A 20314-nucleotide genomic window follows, 5' to 3' on the forward strand; every position below is an offset into this window, starting at 1 on the left:
CACCACCACTCTCCCTTATTGCTTTAGGTTTTCTAAAAAGAAGATACATTTTGTTACACTTACATTCCTGTTACCATCCTTCCTTTGGAAACCAGAACCCTTGTTATTTTTTTTTTCAGGGGTGCTATTCAAAAGTCAGAAAATGAAAACTTGAATGAAATCAGAGCTGAACTATACCTCTAAAATAAGAAAGCACCAGCTGTGCTTTTTCAATTCCTCTTCTATTACTGCAAATATCAGTGAGGAATAAAGTTCTCTCCCTTGGAAAATAATGATTCAGGATTATGATGCTAGTTTGGAGACTTTGACCAATATCCTGAGCTATTACAAATATAACCTCTCATTTTTCAGCTCACCACCAAGATTAGTTTCCCAAGGATCAAGGACACATTAGGATAAATGGACTAAAGATCACAGAGAATTGTTTATGGCAGTTTCATAGCTCTGTTTCATATATATATATTTCACATATATATTTCATATATAATGGGTTTTTTTGTAATTTTGTCTTGGATCATTTAAATAATATTTAGTCTTAATAAGTCTTAATTTTGGACTAGTAATGTTCAAAATAAAGAAAACAAATAGCAAATGCTGCTAAGTTTAAGTATTTATCTTTCCTTTCAGACACTCTCTTCTTGGCCAAAACCTGATTTCTGTCAGCATAAGAAACCCTGATTAAAACAAACTCTCTTCCAGATACATCTTGCCAGATTATTTTTTTCAGTAAAATACTTCAAAGTGAGTCAATGTTTAAAACACAGTACACATGCATTGAATTACTTGCCTAAAGACCAACACTAGCAGATCTAATATACTGTACCATCACTTTAATTTTCATGAAATAAACTTTCAAATTGCCAATTTTTTGATTGTATAACATGTACGATTCCGTAGTAACTATAACGCACCATCTTCCTCAGCCTCTTGAGGCTTGGATTTTAAAGTGAAGATCTTTCTCAGTTTACAGTTAGCTGAAACAGTGATTCCATCCAACGACTGGAAGACAGCTCCTCTGAATATTTCACTGGTGAATGCTACCAAGTCAATACACATATTGCACCACTAGAAAAGAGAAACAACACTCTTTAATACAACTCAAACACTAATCATTGCAAAAGACTAAGTATATAGTTCTCTGTAAACTCTCTGATGTGGTCTCTGTGGAGTAATAGATTCTCCCAGGCTGTGATTCACAATGCATAAGATTTTGATAATAAAAAAAAAATATTGTTGTATTTGCACCTACAACAACTTATTTATACCAACAAGTCAGTACATATGAACTAGTGACTGCCAACCCAAGTGAGCTCAGTCACCCAGCATATCCATAATATATTTCCCAGTTATTTCTAAGTAACTTGCTTGTGAGAAACTTCATCTATTGAAGGTTTTTTTGGGGGGAAAAAACCCACATTATTCAATATCACTTCATAAGTTGAAGTTACTGGAGCTTAAGTGCTCCAAATACAGAAATGAGCAGTTACAGGCACTAATTATACATGTGGACCATATCATAATTCTATTATTGTCCTAGAAAAAAAAAAGATATTTCATATAAAACAAGTAAAACCACAAGCAGAAAGCTAAGAAAATATGTTTTCTTGTGGCTTTCTGTTTTCCATGTAGAGTCTCTGATTTAAAAGCACATATGCTTATAGTTCTGGTGTTACAATTCTTCTCATTGCTTCTGGTATCTAGTGAGGAATGAGCTGATGTTGAAACACCTTCCATAACTAGGAAACAAACAGATGCCCTTGAGGAGAAATGTATCAATTTTTATGGAATCTGCAGAATTGTAACATATTTTATGTGATTACTCACATGTAAAATTTAGTTGACCAATGGGCTGAAGTTTAATTAAGAGTGAAGAATGCTAAGACACAATGATTGTAGATGCCTCATTTCCTTATAAACTCAACATAAAAATACTAGTTTCTAAATGCCAAATAGTAAATATTTTGGGGGAAAAAGAATTAGGTGTATACATCACTATTTAGCTGCTAAGTCTGAAATTTTGACAGGAAAGGAATACTTGATTGAAGACACCAAGCAGTGGAATAGAAAATGCAGTATTTAATTATGACTGGTACATCTATTGCTGAGATTAAAAAATAACATCATTTGTAAGAATAAAATACAGGAAGCTGGCAGATGAAAAGTTAAACTATGTTCTACTGATGGAACAAACAACACAGTTTGTCCTTATTCACAACCAATAATATTAATTATAATGATCACCTTGTGTACAGAATAGATTAAACTATCAGACCCATGTAAAAGATCTATCTAATCACTGAAAACAGAATCATCCCATTGCTGGCTCATGTGGAGTTTTTCATCCACCAGTTCCCCCAGGTTGTTTTCCTCAGGGCTGCTCTCAGTCCAGGTTTTGTATTCTGACAGCTCCTGCCATACATTGAGTCTGAGTGTGGGAGAGGAGCACAGGAAGAAGCTGATGGCTGTTGTTTGACACACACATTGTTTTATGTATACCAGAATCTGCAAGAACCTGAAACACATGAAATAGCCATCAGCTACAGTCTACCTGCAGCTCCAGTGAATGTAATAAAAGGTCACTACAGGAGAAGGTACGTGAAGAAGAGCATGACAGTGAAGTAGTATCAGGGACAGAGAGCTTTACAAAGGCTGAATAGGCAGCAGAAGTGAGAGAAAACCACTTCAAAACAGCATTAATCTTGGATAACGGGAATGAACTGCCAGCCTTAGAAGAGGGGTAGAAGAGCAGTAGTATGAAGTGGTTCTGACACCATCCAGGAGAGGGGATGCACATCTTGACTTGACAGGGACTGAATTCTAAGCAAAGCAGTAATTTCAACAAGTCTATAAACTTGCATAAAACATTTCTGAGAAAAAAACATGCTCGACCAGAGTGAGGAATATTCCCAAGGTACCTACAATTTTGCGCTTGAGCGTAAACAGAGGAATTTTTGCATGCAGGGTGGTCACGGACAACTCCCTGTGGACTGTTGATAAATACAATCTTCTTTTAATATTTCCTAAATCAGTTATCCTATAAAAGAAAAAAAAGCAGGAGAGAACAGAACAATGTGATAACCCAGTATCTTTGGGCAATCACAAAAAAACCTATTCATATGCAGCAGCTTTATGTTAGTGACAGCAAATATGGAATTTAAGAATTACTTCTTTTACAAGATGAGTAATGAGATTTCCTTCTCAAATTCAAAGTTGGTGGCTATATTCCTGCATATATAAACTCACTTTACATGCTAATTTTATTTCAACAGTCTACACTCTTTGCTAGGTTTCCACAGCCCTTTAGACTACGAAAAAATTCAATTTGTACAAACTGAGAACCCAGTGGCCTTTAATAATCACACTTGTTTCTGCCCCTTAAGCTTGTGTTATCTTGGGACACACTGTCACCTCCTAACTAGAATAACATTATTAGCTTGCTTTTCCTAAAAATGCCTCTGTCATTTTATATAGGCTCTTTGTTGGCTTAAAGCTAGACAGAAGACATGGTCTGTCTGTTTTGCTTCCTAAGCACATATCTTCAAATGTGAATTATAATTCAGAGGTTTATAGCTCACTGTTGAGGTCATCTGACAATGACACCAAGGACACTGAATTTGAACATTTCTAATAGATTCAGACCACAGACATGATAACAAAGATTAGGTTTCCTTTAAACTGATCGAGAGGCTCATTTTTATGTTATGTTTTCTTCAAGTCTTGTGAGCAGCTGTACTGGTTTTGAATAGGATAGAGTTAAATTTCTTCAGAGCAGCTTGTATAGCACTATGTTTTGGATTTGTGATGAAAACAATGCTAGTAACACAGGGATGATTTATTGCTGAGCAGTGCTTACACAGCATCAAGACCTTTTCTGCTTCTCACACCAGCTCACCAGCAGGTAGGCTGGGGATGCACAAGAAGTTGGAAGGGGAAGGGGACACAGCTGAGACAACTGATCCCAACTGACCAAAGTGATATTCCACACCACAGGACACCATGCTCAGCAATAAAAGCTGTAGGGAAGAAGAAGAAAGGGGAAAAGTTCAGAGTTTCAGTTTGTCTTCCCACGTAACCAGTAGGAATGATGAAGCCCCCAGCTCCTGGAGGTGGCTGAACACCTGACTGCCACTGGGAAGTAGCAGATGCCTTATTTAGCTTTGGTTGCACATGCAGCTTTTGCTTTACCTATTAAACTGTCTTTATCTCAGCCTACACGTTTTTGCACTTTTACCCTGGTGATTCTCTCCCCCATCCCCATACAGGGGGAGTGAGAGAGTGGCTGTGTGAGGCTCAGCTGCCCACTAGGGTTAAACCACAACAGCAACACAGCCTGGCTATCCCTCAGCAGTCCTACCTTATTACACTGGAGAACAGACTTTAGAGGCTGCAATCTGTATGAGGAAATAATAATTAATTTACCTATTACTTTTCAACAAGCCTATTTGTAACAGATGGGTATTTCTCTGTAATTAGCAGCCCATCTGAGATGACAACAAATAATTTTGGGGGGTTGGACTAGATGATCTTTCGAGGTCCCTTCCAACCCCTATGATTCTATGATAATTACAATAAACAACTTCCTGTCACAACTTACTGCTGTTAGAAACAATTACTCACAATTGTTATATTTAAATGCTGGGGCTTGTCTTAAATTGTGAGACTGCCCTCCAGATTGTTTTATTACTGAAAACACTTTTTCATTAGTAAGGACTCCCTCACTCACTACTAGTGAGGTATTGTCACCCACAATTTGCAGACAAATGCTCTGATATGTTCTTCGGATTCCTCAGCTCAATTTAGGAGGGCATTAATTCTGGAGCAATTTATATACTTCAGATATTTTTGGCAATTGAAGAGTTCAACTAAGGACAGCACCAAATACACTGCAAGTACATAACCAAAGGTCTACACTAGTACTACAGATAAAAACACAGGAGCACCTTCTTGTTTCCTCATAGTCATCAAGACCATCATACAAGCAAACAAAGTCCACCAACTTTCTACAATCTGTTGATTCTTTCCTTCCTTTGCAGACAATCTGATCTTGAATCTATTCATCCTCATAACATAGGTGTGCAAATGAAAACCAAGTGGAAGTGTTGACTAGCTGTTAAATTTGAAAGACGAGCAGTTCCTTTCATAAATCAGATGCACTGAAATGTCACTGCTGTGTTGGGGGGAAAACATTATAACCTCACCACTGCTGTCATTTGATGTAGTGGGTTTCAGTATTAGCTGCACATATATTTGTGGATGGATGAATAATACCATCAAGCTTTTGAAAAGAACTTTCATCAAAGTGTCTTACAATGCTTTCAATCTGGGCTTGAACTTTTGAATTTTTGAATTTAAGTAAGATATTAAATCATTCACCTAATGTCATCAGTAAGTTGACACCATAACTAAGCCTGTGCCCCAGATTAAGGCTTAGTTGAATCCATCACTTTACTTCTAATACACCCTGTCTCTAAAAAAACCATGGATGTTAGTTTTCAGAGACTCTCCACTCTGTTCTAAATCTTGATTTTCAGAAGTGCTGGGAAATTGAGGCACCAAAAAACTTTCAAGAATTGGAGTAGTGGTTGCTTGAAACACTCCTAGATCACCGGGTGATGCTGGGGCATCAGGCAGATGCACTAACCCGAGTGCTGAAAACAAAAATACTACTCCTGCTGGAAACTAAACTGTGCAAGTTTCAAGGGAGAACGTTGCTTTAAATGATGCTACAACAAAACAGCAGGAGCCTAGTCTTAAGTCATGCATATCTCCAAACAACTTGCAATAAAATCTCAAGTTTTATCTTACTCCCTCCTGAAAAATATTAGGTACCTTAGCAGTAAAAAGGCCATTAGTAAATATACAGCTTCATTACATTCTGAAGTGCAATACAGAACACATTCATTTAGATAAAAATACACACATTTCTATCAGACTCTGCCTTGTAAGTCTAAAATAAGATGGGTTTTGTGATGGCATGTATGCTATAAAGAGGCAGCAAACCTCAGATATATTGCTGTAATCGCACCTAGAGAAGTTTAAAATTTATTTCAGTAAATAAACTTAAAACATTAAACATGCTTATATTGTACAGGCAAAAGTAGGTGAAACATTTGAAGAACAGGCAAAATTGGAGAAAGAAGATGGTCTTAAAATTCTGCAGAATTATTTCCTGGGAGAAGGAAGATAATTGTTTGACAGTGGGTCTGATGAAACTTATCTGAAATAATTCAGAGAACAGGAACTCTCACTTGAAAAATGACTCAGGAGTACTCATGTTGAAGCTCAATTTTTTTTCTGTTATCAAAACCCAGGACCTATGTTAAACCTACAAAGGCAAGAAACATCTATGGCACACATCTTGATTTTCAAAGATGCATTAAAAAAATCTATACAGGAGTTAATGTATTTTTATTATGTCTGTGCTTGAGTATTTATATCTAAGGGTCAGACATGTGATAGAAAAGAAATGAGACCATGTCAAGAAAAATGAGGCAGTCAACAGGAAAACCAACCTCATTTATAATAATATTCCTGTGATCAGCAGGTGCATAACTCTCCCAGCTATGGTCATTAACTGCATTAATTTCACACTTAACATCTACATTTGCAAACCATTTGAAAGTAAAATTACCTTCCAATCCAATTTTCAATTTTATTTTACATCTTCTACTTTGATTGACTACTCTCCTCACAATGGTAACTATAGTGAGATTACAAGTAAATGGCAGCAACTACCCAGGAGTACAGATAAACTAATCTTCTCAGATTACCTATTCCTTTTGCTTCTGTATGTATAATAATTTATAACCATTTGTTACAAGACTTAAGATGAACTTAGAAAAAATTATGCTGGCCTGTTGAAGAGACATTTCATCTATCAGTCTCACTTGTTCTTATAATGAAAGTGCTTTTCTCCTTGCAAATGACTGAAACTGGAAATTTACCAGACATGAAAGCAGGTATTCATTGATGTTGCCAAGCAAAGAGCAACTCCCATACAATTTATTATTCATGGCAACCTCTGTGAATCCTGGTCAAAATCCAGATACAATCCCCTGTTAATTCACAACTGAGTCCTGCCTGTAACTTTAGAAGGTTGGTCTAAGTTTTGCAAGACCTACCAAGATTGACATTTTTATTGCTCTGTATGTGAAAACATGCTGGGTCTTTAGAATAACATGAATCATTTATCTCTGTCAGCAAAGTTAAAATTCTGACTAATTATGTTAGCATGTAATTCACAAATTTAAGCTATTATGGTGTCTATGAATAAATTAGCTATGCATGTAAAATGTAGTATGCTCTGGTAATTAAAAATTTGAAAGTAATAAACATACATTTACAGAAGCAACTGTATGAAAAAAGGAAACATGGTACAACAATCTATATTCTACTGTGCTGTTCACAAGCCTTGCAGTAAATTTTTTATCAAGTACAACAGCTTTGGGAATGTGGACATCTTAAGCCCTTTTTCCCTACAGATTCCTCTATACATAACTAGCTAAACTTTGACAGAAAACCTCTTAAACCTTATCAGGGATGTTCCAGAGTTTGAATATCCACAGAGTTCCCATTTATTCAATGAGAATATCTCTTTGTGTTATAAACAGACTAAGCTTCAACGTATGATCAAAAAAATCACTTATCACAGAGTGAAAAAATAAGCTACAACTGTGGTTTCAGGCCATGCTAATTCTGTCATATCATTCCAAAGAGACTTAGGAAAATGCCAGATTTTCCAAAGCTAATACCTACCACCTGTTTGATTATTCCCAAGACTTCTGATCTCCTGGTGAAAAATACATGTGTACACAAAGCAAGCATCTGCCTTAATTCTGATGAATTTCAACAAGAAATAAACAAAATTATTTAAAATGCAAAGTAAGAATGTTAAATTACAGACTTAATCCTGTACATGGGGAGGAATAATCCCAGATGCCAGTACAGTCTGACTGGCTGGAAAGCACCTTTGTATGAAATTGTCTGAGGGTAGTGGTGGACAACAAGTTGACGACGAGCCAGCAAAGCACCTTTGCAGCAAAGAAGGCCAAGAGCATCCTGGGCTGCCTTAGGAAGAGCATTGCCAGGAGGTGCAGGGAACTGATCCTTCCTTTCTACTCAGCCCAGGTAAGACCACAGCCAGAGTGCTGGGTCCAGTGCTCAGCCCTGTGATACAAGAGAGACACCAGCTCACTCTGTGTGAGTCACATCAAGCCGAGACCCAAGCTAGAAAGGGCAAAGAAAGATGGAAGAAAATCAGACCATTAAACCATAAGAGCAGAGAGTGTAACCAGAATTACACTCAAAATGTACTGAAGAACAGAAAAGTCAGTGTAATTTGACACACAGAAGCTTTTTGTGTTGCAGGGGAAAATAAAAAGCAACAAACAAAAGGGACAGCTTTAAAGCTGTGCTAAATACACCCTCGTATCTGAGCACGAAATTATTCAGAATGAGGTAAGAAACTAAAAGAACTACCTCGAAAGGAAAACGTAACAGAAGATGCACAAAGTAAAAGAAGAGTAACTAAGAGAAAGGGAAGTTGCTTGAAAACATGCATTTTTCTGGTCTATTCAATAATTACCAGCTTTCCTGCCAACAGTTTCTCACTGTAAAGACCTTGATGCATTGAGTCAAAACTGTCTTTAAAACAAGTACTTGTGAGCCCAGTGTTCTCTCTCAAATTTCAATGCCCCATGGAACAGCAAAAATCTTTTCTGGTGCAGATCTGTGCTAAATCAGTTAATTTATTTTCTGAAGATTTTCTCAACCTTCAGATACTAAAATGTTGGAAAGTCAACATGCCCCACAGGAATGTGTCATGTTACCACCATGATGTAGACTATAAATGCCCACTAACTCACAAACCACTGAGACTCCCTGGTTTGTTACAAATCCACTGAGGGATTTTAATCAATATGACTCAATTCTCACTAGCACAGAAGATAACAGAATTACCCAACAACATAAAATAGCAGACCATCCTAATTTCATGAAATAGATTATTCACATTACAATCAATGCTGTTTCTCTACTACAGTATAGCTTGGAATGATTTTTTCTCAGCATTTCATTGTGTCCTCTTTCACTGAAGCCTACAAGAGCTGTTTCTCCTTACTCCACACCACCAGGAAAAGCTGACACCTATGGGTACAGATGAATGCAAAGTCACAGAAAGGCAAACAAAAATAAAATTATGTATTGACTTCACCCAGTTTAACTGCATATCATTCTACCTATCTTTTCCTGCAGGGTTTCTAATGGCACAATAGTTCTTCTGTTAATCCAAATCTTAGCTGTTTTACTGGCTAAAAAGCTGAGTGGGTTGTGCTGATTATAAACAGCTGGTGCCACTAAGGGGGAAATGGTGTCCAAGGACTGGCAACTGCTCAAGTTCTGTACTGTATTAAATAATTTCATAGAGAACTAATGAGAAGAGGTCTCTTTCAATTGTATTACTTTTTCTTTGGAAATTAATTTTGGAAATTCATGGACATGGTATCAATTGATTATTAAGAATTTTTCTAGCTTTTTACCATTTGTTTGGTTTGGTTTTTTCTCTACCCCAATTAATAGAATATATATTTATTTTTGCCCTGAAACAAAGGGCTCTGGAATAATTATTTATAAATGTCTTATGAATTTTTGGGAGACCCTCATGATCTAGTATTTTCATGTGTTTGATAAATTCATGTCCTATTTCTTCAGATTTTTCACCATCTTCATTCGTGATTTTTAATAAACCTTGTTCTGTCTTCAAAGAAATGTCACTATTTAAAACATTCAAGAAATAATGATCTCATTAGCTTAATTACTTCTTATTGACTTGATAAGTCACCAGGCTTTAATGCAAAATCTGCCACCACAATTAATGGCTGCAATCAGGCATTCACTTTACAGTAAGAAGTCAAGGAAATATGATGCATCTTACAGTAACTCAGTAGAGAAGTCTTGTCCCAGTGGCACAAAAATCTGAAGTGTCAGAAATTGCTGGATCAGTCCCACTAGAAACAGGGAAAAAATAATTTCAAAGATGTGCTATGTACATGTAGATGCACACTTCACCATCAAGCATTTCAGTTTTGTACCACGCAGCTATGCTCCTGCAACACTGTTTCCCAAGGTTCACACAACATACAAACACAAGAAAAGCCTGAAGAAATCCAATTGAAATTGCAATAAAAGTGCTATTTTAAAAGTCCCATCTGTGGCTTTGGTGGAATTCTTATTAAAAGGAGCTTTCTTTTTTTCTTACAATTCTACACTGGGTTCCAAGAGCACATAGATATTCCAAATATTCCATAGGAATTAAATCAATAATTTCCTGTGGAGATTATTTTATAGTCATATGAAACTTGCTCTCACTTCTGTGACAATGTGCACCTTACTAAACATCTTCAAAGAAACTCTTGGGTAAAAATGCAACCCAGATCACAACAACAATGCTCTGTGAAGGCTTCTCATCTTCAGAATACCAAAGACACTTCACTGAGGAAACAAACACAATAAATCTTTCAGGATTCAGGTAGCTCCCTATCAAGGGAAAAGAGATAGTACAAAGGTGCCTGAATTGAATGGTTGTTTTCTTAGTTATTCCATCAAGAAGAGTAGAGGCAGCTCTTCCTTGACTTAACAACACTCAACAGCAACATTATCCACTCTTAAAGAACACCAGTTCAGAACTTCCTTCTTTTGTAGATCAAATGACACTTAAAAATTTCAGACTATATTTGGATACATAATGCCTTACTTTGAAAGAGTATTTAAAGAATATAGTACAACTGGGAGATATTTGACACAAATTAAATACTTGAGATACATACACCTCAAGAGAGGAAGAGACAGAGAGACAGAATGGTAACAGATGGAAATTTGACTGTAATATTGCAGCACTAGCTAAAGTAAATTCAAAACCTAACTATTCTTAGCAGTGATAATTCACAACACTAATTCTCAATCCTTGTTTTAGGCTGTAATAGTTTATTGTAACATTAGCAAAAAAACAAGTTGCATTTCTCAGAAAGATAAATTAGACTAATATTTATTATACTGAAGATAATTGAAAACTACCCTTATAAAAATCAAATTAATCTTCAAGGCCTTAGTGCATGACCAAGTTACACAGTTTCTTGTTTATTTTTTGGTGTATGTTTGGAAAAACTAATTTGTAATTATACACCCTGCATGAGAAACATGCTAGAAGATTCCTATTTCATTTGACTAAAGTCACCATCTCCATTTTCCTTCCAAAGTAAGTAGTTAATTCTAAAGCAGCTTGAGTCATTACTACAAGCCTTACAAGGTAAAACAGCCTGCAGTGCCATGGGGCTTCCCTTATTTTAGCATTTCTACACCTTTTTCTTATTTGTAACTGACATGCAAAAAGTATAATGACAAATCACTTTGCTAATGCTGAATTACACCCAAAGTCCAGGAGAATAATAGAAGTTTTACATTCCAATATAAGACTGATTTAATAATCAGAACAACATAACAGACATTTAATTCTTTGATACTTACAAGTTTGTCTAGTTTCTTTTGGTAGCTGCATTTTGTTGATTTGACTGCTTCCTTCAAGTACAAAAGCAAAGCCTTTCACTTCTTTATCATATTCCTACAAAAAGGGGCAGTAAACAAACATAAGCATCCTGATAGAATTCTCAACCATCCTGCTAACACGCAAAGCTACTTTTTGTTTAAAAAATCCACAAATGGAAGATGGCCCTGCAAGTATGACAGTAATTCAAATATGTTGATAATAATATAAGCCATAGAAATATGTCCTTTACTTACATGTTTAATGAACAAATAATGCTGACAAACAGGACTCATGATTCAATGGGCCCAACCCAATTCATTAGTTAATCAGAACAGCAAAATTACTTTCTAAATATTTAAACTATAAAATTATGGTCCCAACCTAATCTGCAAGCAGGCATACAGAACTAATTTAAATAGTCATTTAGTCTGTCATAATGACAGAACTGAAAGTGACAACTCTACTGTCAGGTCAAAGCCCTCATTACCTTCTAATTTTAAGCTTCATTCACATTTTTCCATGTTATACTCCAGGTTTCAAAAGTTTCTTTAAAAACTTACTTTCCGGATAGCTGATGGATTGCCAAGAATCTTCCATTTTGCTCCTGGGTTCTTGCCTTGAGCACTGAATATTTCAACAAATGCACCACCCTACGATCAAATGGTTTAAGGAGACATCATCATCCAACCAGATATTCATCATCGAATAATCGATGGTCAAAATGAGTTCATAAGAACAATCCCTTCCCACATCAGGCTGTGAGCATTACTGATTAGTCAGTAGAATACTAAGAACAGCTTCCAAACTACTATAATACAGCAATCCATATAGTCAATAGCTGCCTTTACTACAGGGTCAAAACATAAAATCGAAGTAATACCATGAAATATTTTCAATTATTTTAGGTATAATGTCATTCTCTAGAAAGCAAAACTATTGTAAGTATTCTAAAAACATGCAGGAGGTTAGCAGTTTATATTTGGATATGGTTTATTTCTACAACTCACCAAATGAAGAGAGTTTTAAAACACTGAAAAATAAAACCTGTTGCAGATTGGATGTGTTGTCAGATTTCCCATGGAAATGAAGTTTGCAAAGGCTCTGTCTACACATGTGAGTATGTCAGACACTTCCCAGTAACTCTCCTAGTTATCAAATTCCAGCCTGACTTGTCCAAGCAGTCTGGGAAACTCACAAAAAATTTACTATCTTTTCTTGGCTGACTTAAGTGACCTCATATATCAGTATCACCATAAAAAGGTATCAGCTGTACTCAGGCTGCAGCCTTCATGAGGAATCAGATAATTAATACTGGAAAAATATAATGTATGTCTCTGCCAGGTGAAAACAGAGTGTGTGTCCTATTAGCCATCAAAGAATCTAACCATAGGCTCCTGGGGAGGCAGGCTTTATGACTTTTGCTTATGGAATTCTTTGCTTCAATATTTTTCCCATTTGATGCCACATTTTTTGTGACATCTGATGTACTTGGCCTATATTTTGATAAGCACTTTTTCAGCAGCACAGTTGACCTAATCAATCATTAAAACTCTGCTGCTCCCTCTCATTCCTAGTTGCCTGCACTCCCCAGTTCTCTTTCTGCTCAGCTGCCCAAACAATTGTCCTCAAGTCTGAATGAGCAAGAGGGGAGACCAGTCTTGCCAGCAAAACAAATGCTTTTCAAATTATGCTTTCAGAGAACATCAGCTGCACCATATAAGAATCAGGCATTTTTCTCTGCCCACCCACCCCCAGTTGTTTCCAGTCCCATGGTTAACCCCAGAGACTGACTTAAAGTTCTACTGAGATTCAAAATGACATTCCATAAACCACACTCATAAAATACTTCTGAAATTTGTAATGAATAAACGTAAAACACGTCATACTATCAATTCAAAGAGGTCAAAAGAATAAAACTATTTGTTTTACCTGATACTGATTTTTGAACATTCTCCAGCTTTCACAGTCAAAAATCAATTTCAGTGTCTCAACCAGTAAAGACACTTAGAGGCTACACTGAAAAAAACCCAACAAACAAACAACAAAAAACTTTATATGGGATTTGACATGAAAAAATCCTATAATGAATTTCCAAACATACTAATAGACATGAAATACTTTTAGTGAGAATGTAGATCAGCTGCATCAGAGCGTGACCACAAAGGAACTGGGATTTAAAAAAAAATAATAATAAAAATTAATTAATATTGACTGTTTTGGAAAATACTCTCTTCATGCATCAGATCCTCAGCGTTGCCTTTCCTTGTATTCCAAGAAAAATTAGTAATTTTATGAGAGCTCTTATTTTGACAATGAAGGCTGCTCATGCTTTTAAAACTCTTGAAAATCATCTTTAATGCACATTTTTTTAATTATTCTTTGTTCTCGAGTGCCCACTGGAAAACATTAGATTCTGTTAAAGAGGAGATTAACGTTTAATACAGAAAAAGAGAAACATATGGAACAGCTGCAAGAGAAACCACACCATCTAGAGATGTTTGGCAGAGACTTCTGAGACAAATGATCTTCTTTCACATCAGGCATTCTTCTTTGGGATGATCAGTGTAAGATTCAAACCCAGCACTTTGGTTTCTCTGAGGGCTGCTAAAGTCAACGTGAAGTAAGATGTGTCTACAGTTGGAGAAAGTTGAAGGGACTGAGACGAAACCTCCCACATCCTGCTCGGAGTCTCACCTGCTGCAGTCTCACCTGAGGTCAGCAGGAGGGGAGGGGACCCTGAAGATAAAAGGCAGGTGTCAATCTCCGAAGAGAGTTAGAACCCTCGATGAGAGGTAACATGCACCTTCACTGTGAAACCCGAAAATGCTTGTCAGCTCACAGAGAAATCCTTTCACAAGACTGGCTCTCACACTTATTTGATAGACTTTTATTGCTTCAGTTCAGGCACAGACCACTTAAAGAATTATATTTAATTACTGGATTTTTTGGAGCCTGAAGCCATTTTCTTAACAGATCAAAACAACAGGCTAACCAGGAAAACATAAACATGTCATTTCATAAGGCCCAGTTTAGCTCTCACACACAGAAAGTTACAAAAAGTTTTAAAAACATTATAAAGAGAAATGGCTGGGAATGAACTAGAAATTCTGTGACAACATGCACGAGTTCAGAAGGAATATACACATGTAGTGGATCTAGTGCAGTATTTTATTTTAAAATATATATATAGTCATTCATTCGGGAAAATGTGATGAAATCTGTTGATTTTTATCCATAATTATTTTAATCATCACCAAATAAGTATTAAAGCTGTGTAAATAAAGTAAAAATGGAAAGAAGTCAGCTGTTAGAGATGTATCCATGCCCTTGCCAGAAACATTAATTCATTTGAAACTTGATCATTATAAGGAAAATGAAATTTAGAAACCATAGTATTGGCAACAGGTCTTTCAACAACCTGCTGGGTTATTTACTAACTTGCAGAACACATTTTATTCAGACTCAGGAAACTGACAACCCTTGTAAGTATCAAATTCACAACAAGGGTTCTCCTTAAATGGAGAGGTAAATTTGTGTTGGGACAACTCATTCATACTACAAAGCTGACGACTGTCAACACATCAGTGAAATGTTTGTTTTCTTACAGGCAAGAAGTGTTGCAAGTGATACTGCAATACATTTTTGCTGGTATATTGCTTACTTGTAACTTTCATTTGTAACATAATGGAAATTGGAAGAGTAGATATTGCCTTTTCTAGGAAGACTGGTAGCTACTAAAGACATTAAGTGAATTATATTCTTTGTCAAACAATTCCGGACACAATATTAAAAGGTGCTTTCATTATATACCTGGTATCACTGTCTTTAGATATAGTAATCTATGCTTAAGAACAAAAGAGAGAATGGCCTATAAAACTGATAGTTGCAATATCTTCCCCCTTTTTATCTTTCTTCCTCCTCACCTCTCTACAAATTCTAAAAATCAAAAATGCTTAAAAATCCAGGGGGACTGTTTTAGAAATAACAGCATCTTGAAATACAAGTCCTCCATTTTTATTTTTTCATATATGTCAAATAAATAGATGTCTTATGACATCTTTATAGAATGCCACAAAGTAGCAGTTCACTTATTCTCAGCAACAGATCAGACTTTTGTTTGTTTGTTTGTGAGTTTGATGGCCCTGACCCATGTATTTTACCACATCTGTCCAAGTGGAAATACAGGCTGAAAGTGCCAGTCAGTGACAAACCATCAAGCATGTAGTTTATAAGGTTAAGCAACAATGAAAGATACTAACCTTTGGAAGAATCTATTCCTATGAGACCGCATGAGGTCTTGATTTGTACACTGACTTTGATCATTAATTTTACAATGTTTCCTACACCAAACAACAAGTAGCAGCAGTTCAAAGAGCTTTCCAGACTTGGGACCCTGCAGAAGCATCTCCATCCTATCACATCTTATGTATATTTTTTTCTTCAAACTGGAATGTTTCACATTCAAATATTTCAATGATATTTTGTGTTTATGTAGCCCCCCAATTCGACCAACCTGTTGGTAGTAAGTTACAAGCAAAAGAGTATTTCACAAGCAGTAAATGCAAAGAGACCTTCAGGCTCTTTTAAACTGGTCTAACCCCGAGAGCGACAGGGAGGGACAGATTGATGGGGTCCTAAGAACGTTAGTAGTCATGGCAAGTTAACTGACTTGAACTGGACTATTTCAGTAAACACACGGATCTATTTTTCTGATCAACACCCCAGGCGCTGTAAAAGCTGTGTTTAAGGTTTTCTATTTCAAAGCCAAGAAGCGTGAAGCAAAATGAAGTGACTTTGCACCGACCACCACTAATGTACACGGCAAAACGGCACGGACAGACCATTTTGGGCAGGGAACTCAGGCTCAGCCCCCAGGCTGCTGGTGCCTCCAACTCAGCATCACGGGCTGGGACACGCCAGGGAAGAGAGTTCATCCCTGATGAAGGGGTTTAGTGTCTCCCAGGCAAGTGAGCGCTACACCTTGGATGTTTAAAGCCGGGCTTGTAGCACTGCTCTGTGCTGCCTCAAAACACAGGTGAAGCTAACACGCGGGGAAGAAGGGCCGTTAACAAACCGCACCGAGACCAGCGGCGTTCCCGGGGGAACAGCCACGCACTCGTGGGCGGGCACACAACCCGCAGGGTTAAAAAGAAAGAAAGAAAAAAAAAAGAAAGAAAAGAAAAGAAAGACATTCAAGCGTTTCGCTCCCTCAAAAAGTCGATCATTAACCTCTTTGACACCAGGTCGGCGATTCACGCACCTGCAGTCCCCGCAGCCCCGGCGCACAAACCAGCCCGGTCCCGCAGCCCCAGCCCGCTCCCCCGCCGGGCGGGACCCGCAAACTCCCCCCCCGGGGCGGGGGGTGGGGGGGCTCAGGCCCCAACCGGGTCTCACCTGGGGGAAGGTGGAAGGGGACGAGGCCGCAGCTCCGGGATGGGGGGACCCCCAGGGGGGGAAGGGGAGAGGAAGGGAGGGCACCGCACGGCACGGCAGGGCAGGGCGGCGGTCGGGGCGGGCCTGCCGCGGCCGTTACCTGCCTCAGCCGCTCGGAGGCGGCTCTGCAGGGGCTGCCGGGCTCTCCCGGGACTGGCCGGGCTGCCCGCTGCGGGAACGAAACCTGAAATAAAACCCTCAGACCTCGCAGCGAGTCTTGTCAAGGCTCCCCGAGGCAGAGGGCGGCCCGGGCTGGCAACGCGCCGGTCCCCAGGGCCTGCCCAGGTGCCTCGCACCGGCAGCTCCTGAAACTCGTTCGCCTCGTTAAGGCTTCGTCGTTCCAAGTGGTGTTTTGGTTTTGGTTTTGGTTTGTGTTTATTTTCGGAAGGATGCAGGAAGCTGTGAGTCGGAGCAGCCACAGCGAAGTCCTTGGGTTCCAAGGAATTCGAATGGACTTGGGAGATCCGGCGTTTTTCTCTAAGAGAAGGAAATGAGAAATTCATCCCCATTCGTTTAAACATCCCGGTCAAGAAGAAGCAAACACCTCCTGATGGCCTCAAAAACCTCTGGGAAGAAGATAACAGGGAACCAATCTGATCCTGGTTTTTGTAATGAGATGTTAGTCAAAGATGTTTCCTTGAAGTGACAGCTTTTTTGATCACAGCATTTCTTCATGAAACTTTGTAGCCTTTTCACCAGAACACTTCATACCGTTTCCTTCCTCAAAGCTTGCCTTCGTGTTTCTACAAAGAACAGTTACTAGGAACCCTGTAACCCATCAAATCATGATGAAATTCATGAACTGAAAGTCCCCTGCCATCGATGGGTTCTGCCAGGTCTCAGACCACCATCACCCTGCTCACTTTCCTTTCTTTTGCTCCTGAAAGGCACTGTCATGGTTTTGCCAAAGAAAGGAATGAATTAAATCAATTATAATGTTTATTTACCTATCTCATTTTACCATCTCACCTTTCACATTTTCCTCTATTTCTTACGGTTTGACAGAAGAAAACTCCAAACATCTGTTGTAGATTATATGACTCAAAAATTGCAGATCATGAAAAACTAGCAAGGAACCTTGTGTCATTACATTTGGCCCTTCTATGTCCTGAACCCATCATCATTACAAGGTCGAGTTTGGAATTATGGTAATCATAGAATCCTAGGGGTTGGAAGGGACCTCAAAAGATCATCTAGTCCAAATGTGGACTAGTAATGTGGGAGGTGCTGTCAAAGTGATGAACAGACAATCCAGACATATGTTACAATGACTCCTTTAAGGTTGTATCTGTAGATCCGTTTCTGTTGGTACCTGATCTGGGTTGTATTTTCCTTTGGCTGAACATTTCAGGCTGCTGTGCAGTGTGTATCTACAAAAGCCCTGAAAAGGTATGATGAGTGTTCGGCAAGAGCTTGGGTAATGATTGGGTAAAAAACTATGACAACTCATACCTTTATCTTCCAATATGACCCTTCTATGTTCTGAAGCCCTTACATGTTACAACATATTTCAGTAAAGAGATTTTTACTCTATCTGGGAGTAGGAAGTTGAAACTTACAGACATCCTTTCTTCCCATAAATGCCCCAAGCACAAGGTGTGGTTAGGTCTCCTGCCTTAAATTAAAATACCAAGCTGTTACTAGCTTCGTGCTGGGAACTGAATTAATTGAATTTAGGAATATGTTCAATGTGCACTGGATAGTCAAGGTGTGATATTAAACCCAGTCATTTTTAAAGGACCCCCACTGACATAGCTTGGGTTTGCAACCATAGGAATAGTACTATAATTTCCTTCATCCATTCCTGACTCTGCCTTACTGAATACCATTGCCACACTTAGAGCAGCCTGCTAGTTGATATACAGCAAGTGGCCTCCCTTCCCTCCTGTGCAAGCTCCATTTCAGCTCTAATGACCATTTTTTTTGTCTGTTCTCTATTGTATTGTTCTGAATGTGTTTGGTTTATGCCTTTTTAGACGTTCAGTTAAAGTGTTCTGGAAATCTCTTGCCTTTCTAGCTCATACTGTATTTTGTAAAATGCTGTGTTCTCTTTTGAGAGCTACATAAACTATAAATACTGGTTAAGCTAAGAAAGAAGACATCGAGGCATCCTAGGAAATTTTCTGTAGATCCTTCTGGCCATTCTTGGCTTACAAGGAAGGGAGACATGGTGTGCCTTTCTGCCTGCTTCACTTGGTAACAGCTACCATGGAGCTGAGGCATATTTGCCCCAGTGCCAGGCCAGTATTCATTTCCTTTGAGTGTTCTTCCTCGGCCAGTGACCTTCCCATGTGTGTGTTTGCCAAGATTACATCATGCAGGGCAATTTAAGTGTGTAGTCACCATTGTATCCACTCCCATCTGTGGATTTCCAGCTGAATGCTTCCTCCTTCAGCCATGTACATGAACTCCGAATTTTGTCTTATTTTTATTTGTACCTTGGTCTTCTAATACAAATACTATTCAAATAAATAAAATAGTGAATTCATTAGTTATCCTCGCTGATTCTATTTGATCTTCAATAACAGAATAATTTCTCTGAGAGGTACAAATGTCTGAGTCACCAGCTGCTCTCCTGTGTTGGAGAGCACAGAGCCCAGCGTGGCTCCAGCAAGGCTAAATGGGAACCAAACAAGAACGGATAGATAAACAAAACAATGTGCTTAATTAGGGAAAAGGCTTGCTTGGTTTTTTCGTTTGTTTCACAGAATCACAGAATCTTAGGGGCTGGAAGGGACCTTGAAAGATCATCTAGTCCAACCCCCCTGCCAGAGCAGGATCACCCAGAACACATCACACAGGAACGTGTCCAGGCAGGTTTTGAATGTCTCCAGAGAAGGAGACTCCACAGCCTCTCTGGGCAGCCTGTCCCAGGGCTCTGTCTGTTTCCCGTTTTGTTCTCCAATGGAGGATTTTGGAGGTATGGTGAAGCAGTGAAATGACAGAAGCCAGTCACTTTATTCTACAAAAGCCTGGTCCCATCTTTGATCAGAGAGAATCCTGTACACTTTTCCTACCAGGTGTGCTGGACCTCCTCCCCTCCAGCAGGGACACCTGCTCGAGTGGTTACTCCTCCAGAGGTTGAGGGAAGAGGAGAGCCAGCTGTAGCCAAGTAAAGGGTAAGAAGCATCCAATCCATATATATTAATTCTTATTCATATCTTCATTAATTAATTTTAAATATTAAAGACAACAGTGACTTTTAAGCTTCAGAACTTTAAGACATGAGGATCCTTTTAAATGTAAGAGAGAAGACTGCAATCATTGTCTTACCACATTGCCTTAAAGTATTATTTTAATTGTTGTTGAGCTGCCAGCACTCAATTAGCCTTTGTGTAATAA

At 38.4% G+C, this 20314-nt stretch overlaps 1 protein-coding gene across 1 annotated transcript in view; it reads right to left on the reverse strand.

Annotated features, from left to right (window-relative positions):
• Nucleotides 1–13536, reverse strand: part of CFAP20DC (CFAP20 domain containing) — a 57937-nt gene extending 44401 nt beyond the window's left edge. Inside the window, exons 1-6 of the mRNA XM_051627669.1 lie at nt 13469–13536; nt 12100–12189; nt 11521–11614; nt 9932–10004; nt 2920–3034; nt 912–1065 (exon numbers count right to left, since the gene is read on the reverse strand). Coding sequence (XP_051483629.1) covers nt 912–1065; nt 2920–3034; nt 9932–10004; nt 11521–11614; nt 12100–12189; nt 13469–13489 — 547 coding nt within the window. The 5' untranslated portion in view covers nt 13490–13536. The remainder of the gene's footprint in view (nt 1–911; nt 1066–2919; nt 3035–9931; nt 10005–11520; nt 11615–12099; nt 12190–13468) is intronic.
• Nucleotides 13537–20314: the final 6778 nt, after the last annotated feature.

Source organism: Apus apus, chromosome 9, assembly GCF_020740795.1.
Source record: "Apus apus isolate bApuApu2 chromosome 9, bApuApu2.pri.cur, whole genome shotgun sequence".
In the NCBI taxonomy this organism is placed as follows: Eukaryota; Metazoa; Chordata; class Aves; order Apodiformes; family Apodidae; genus Apus; species Apus apus.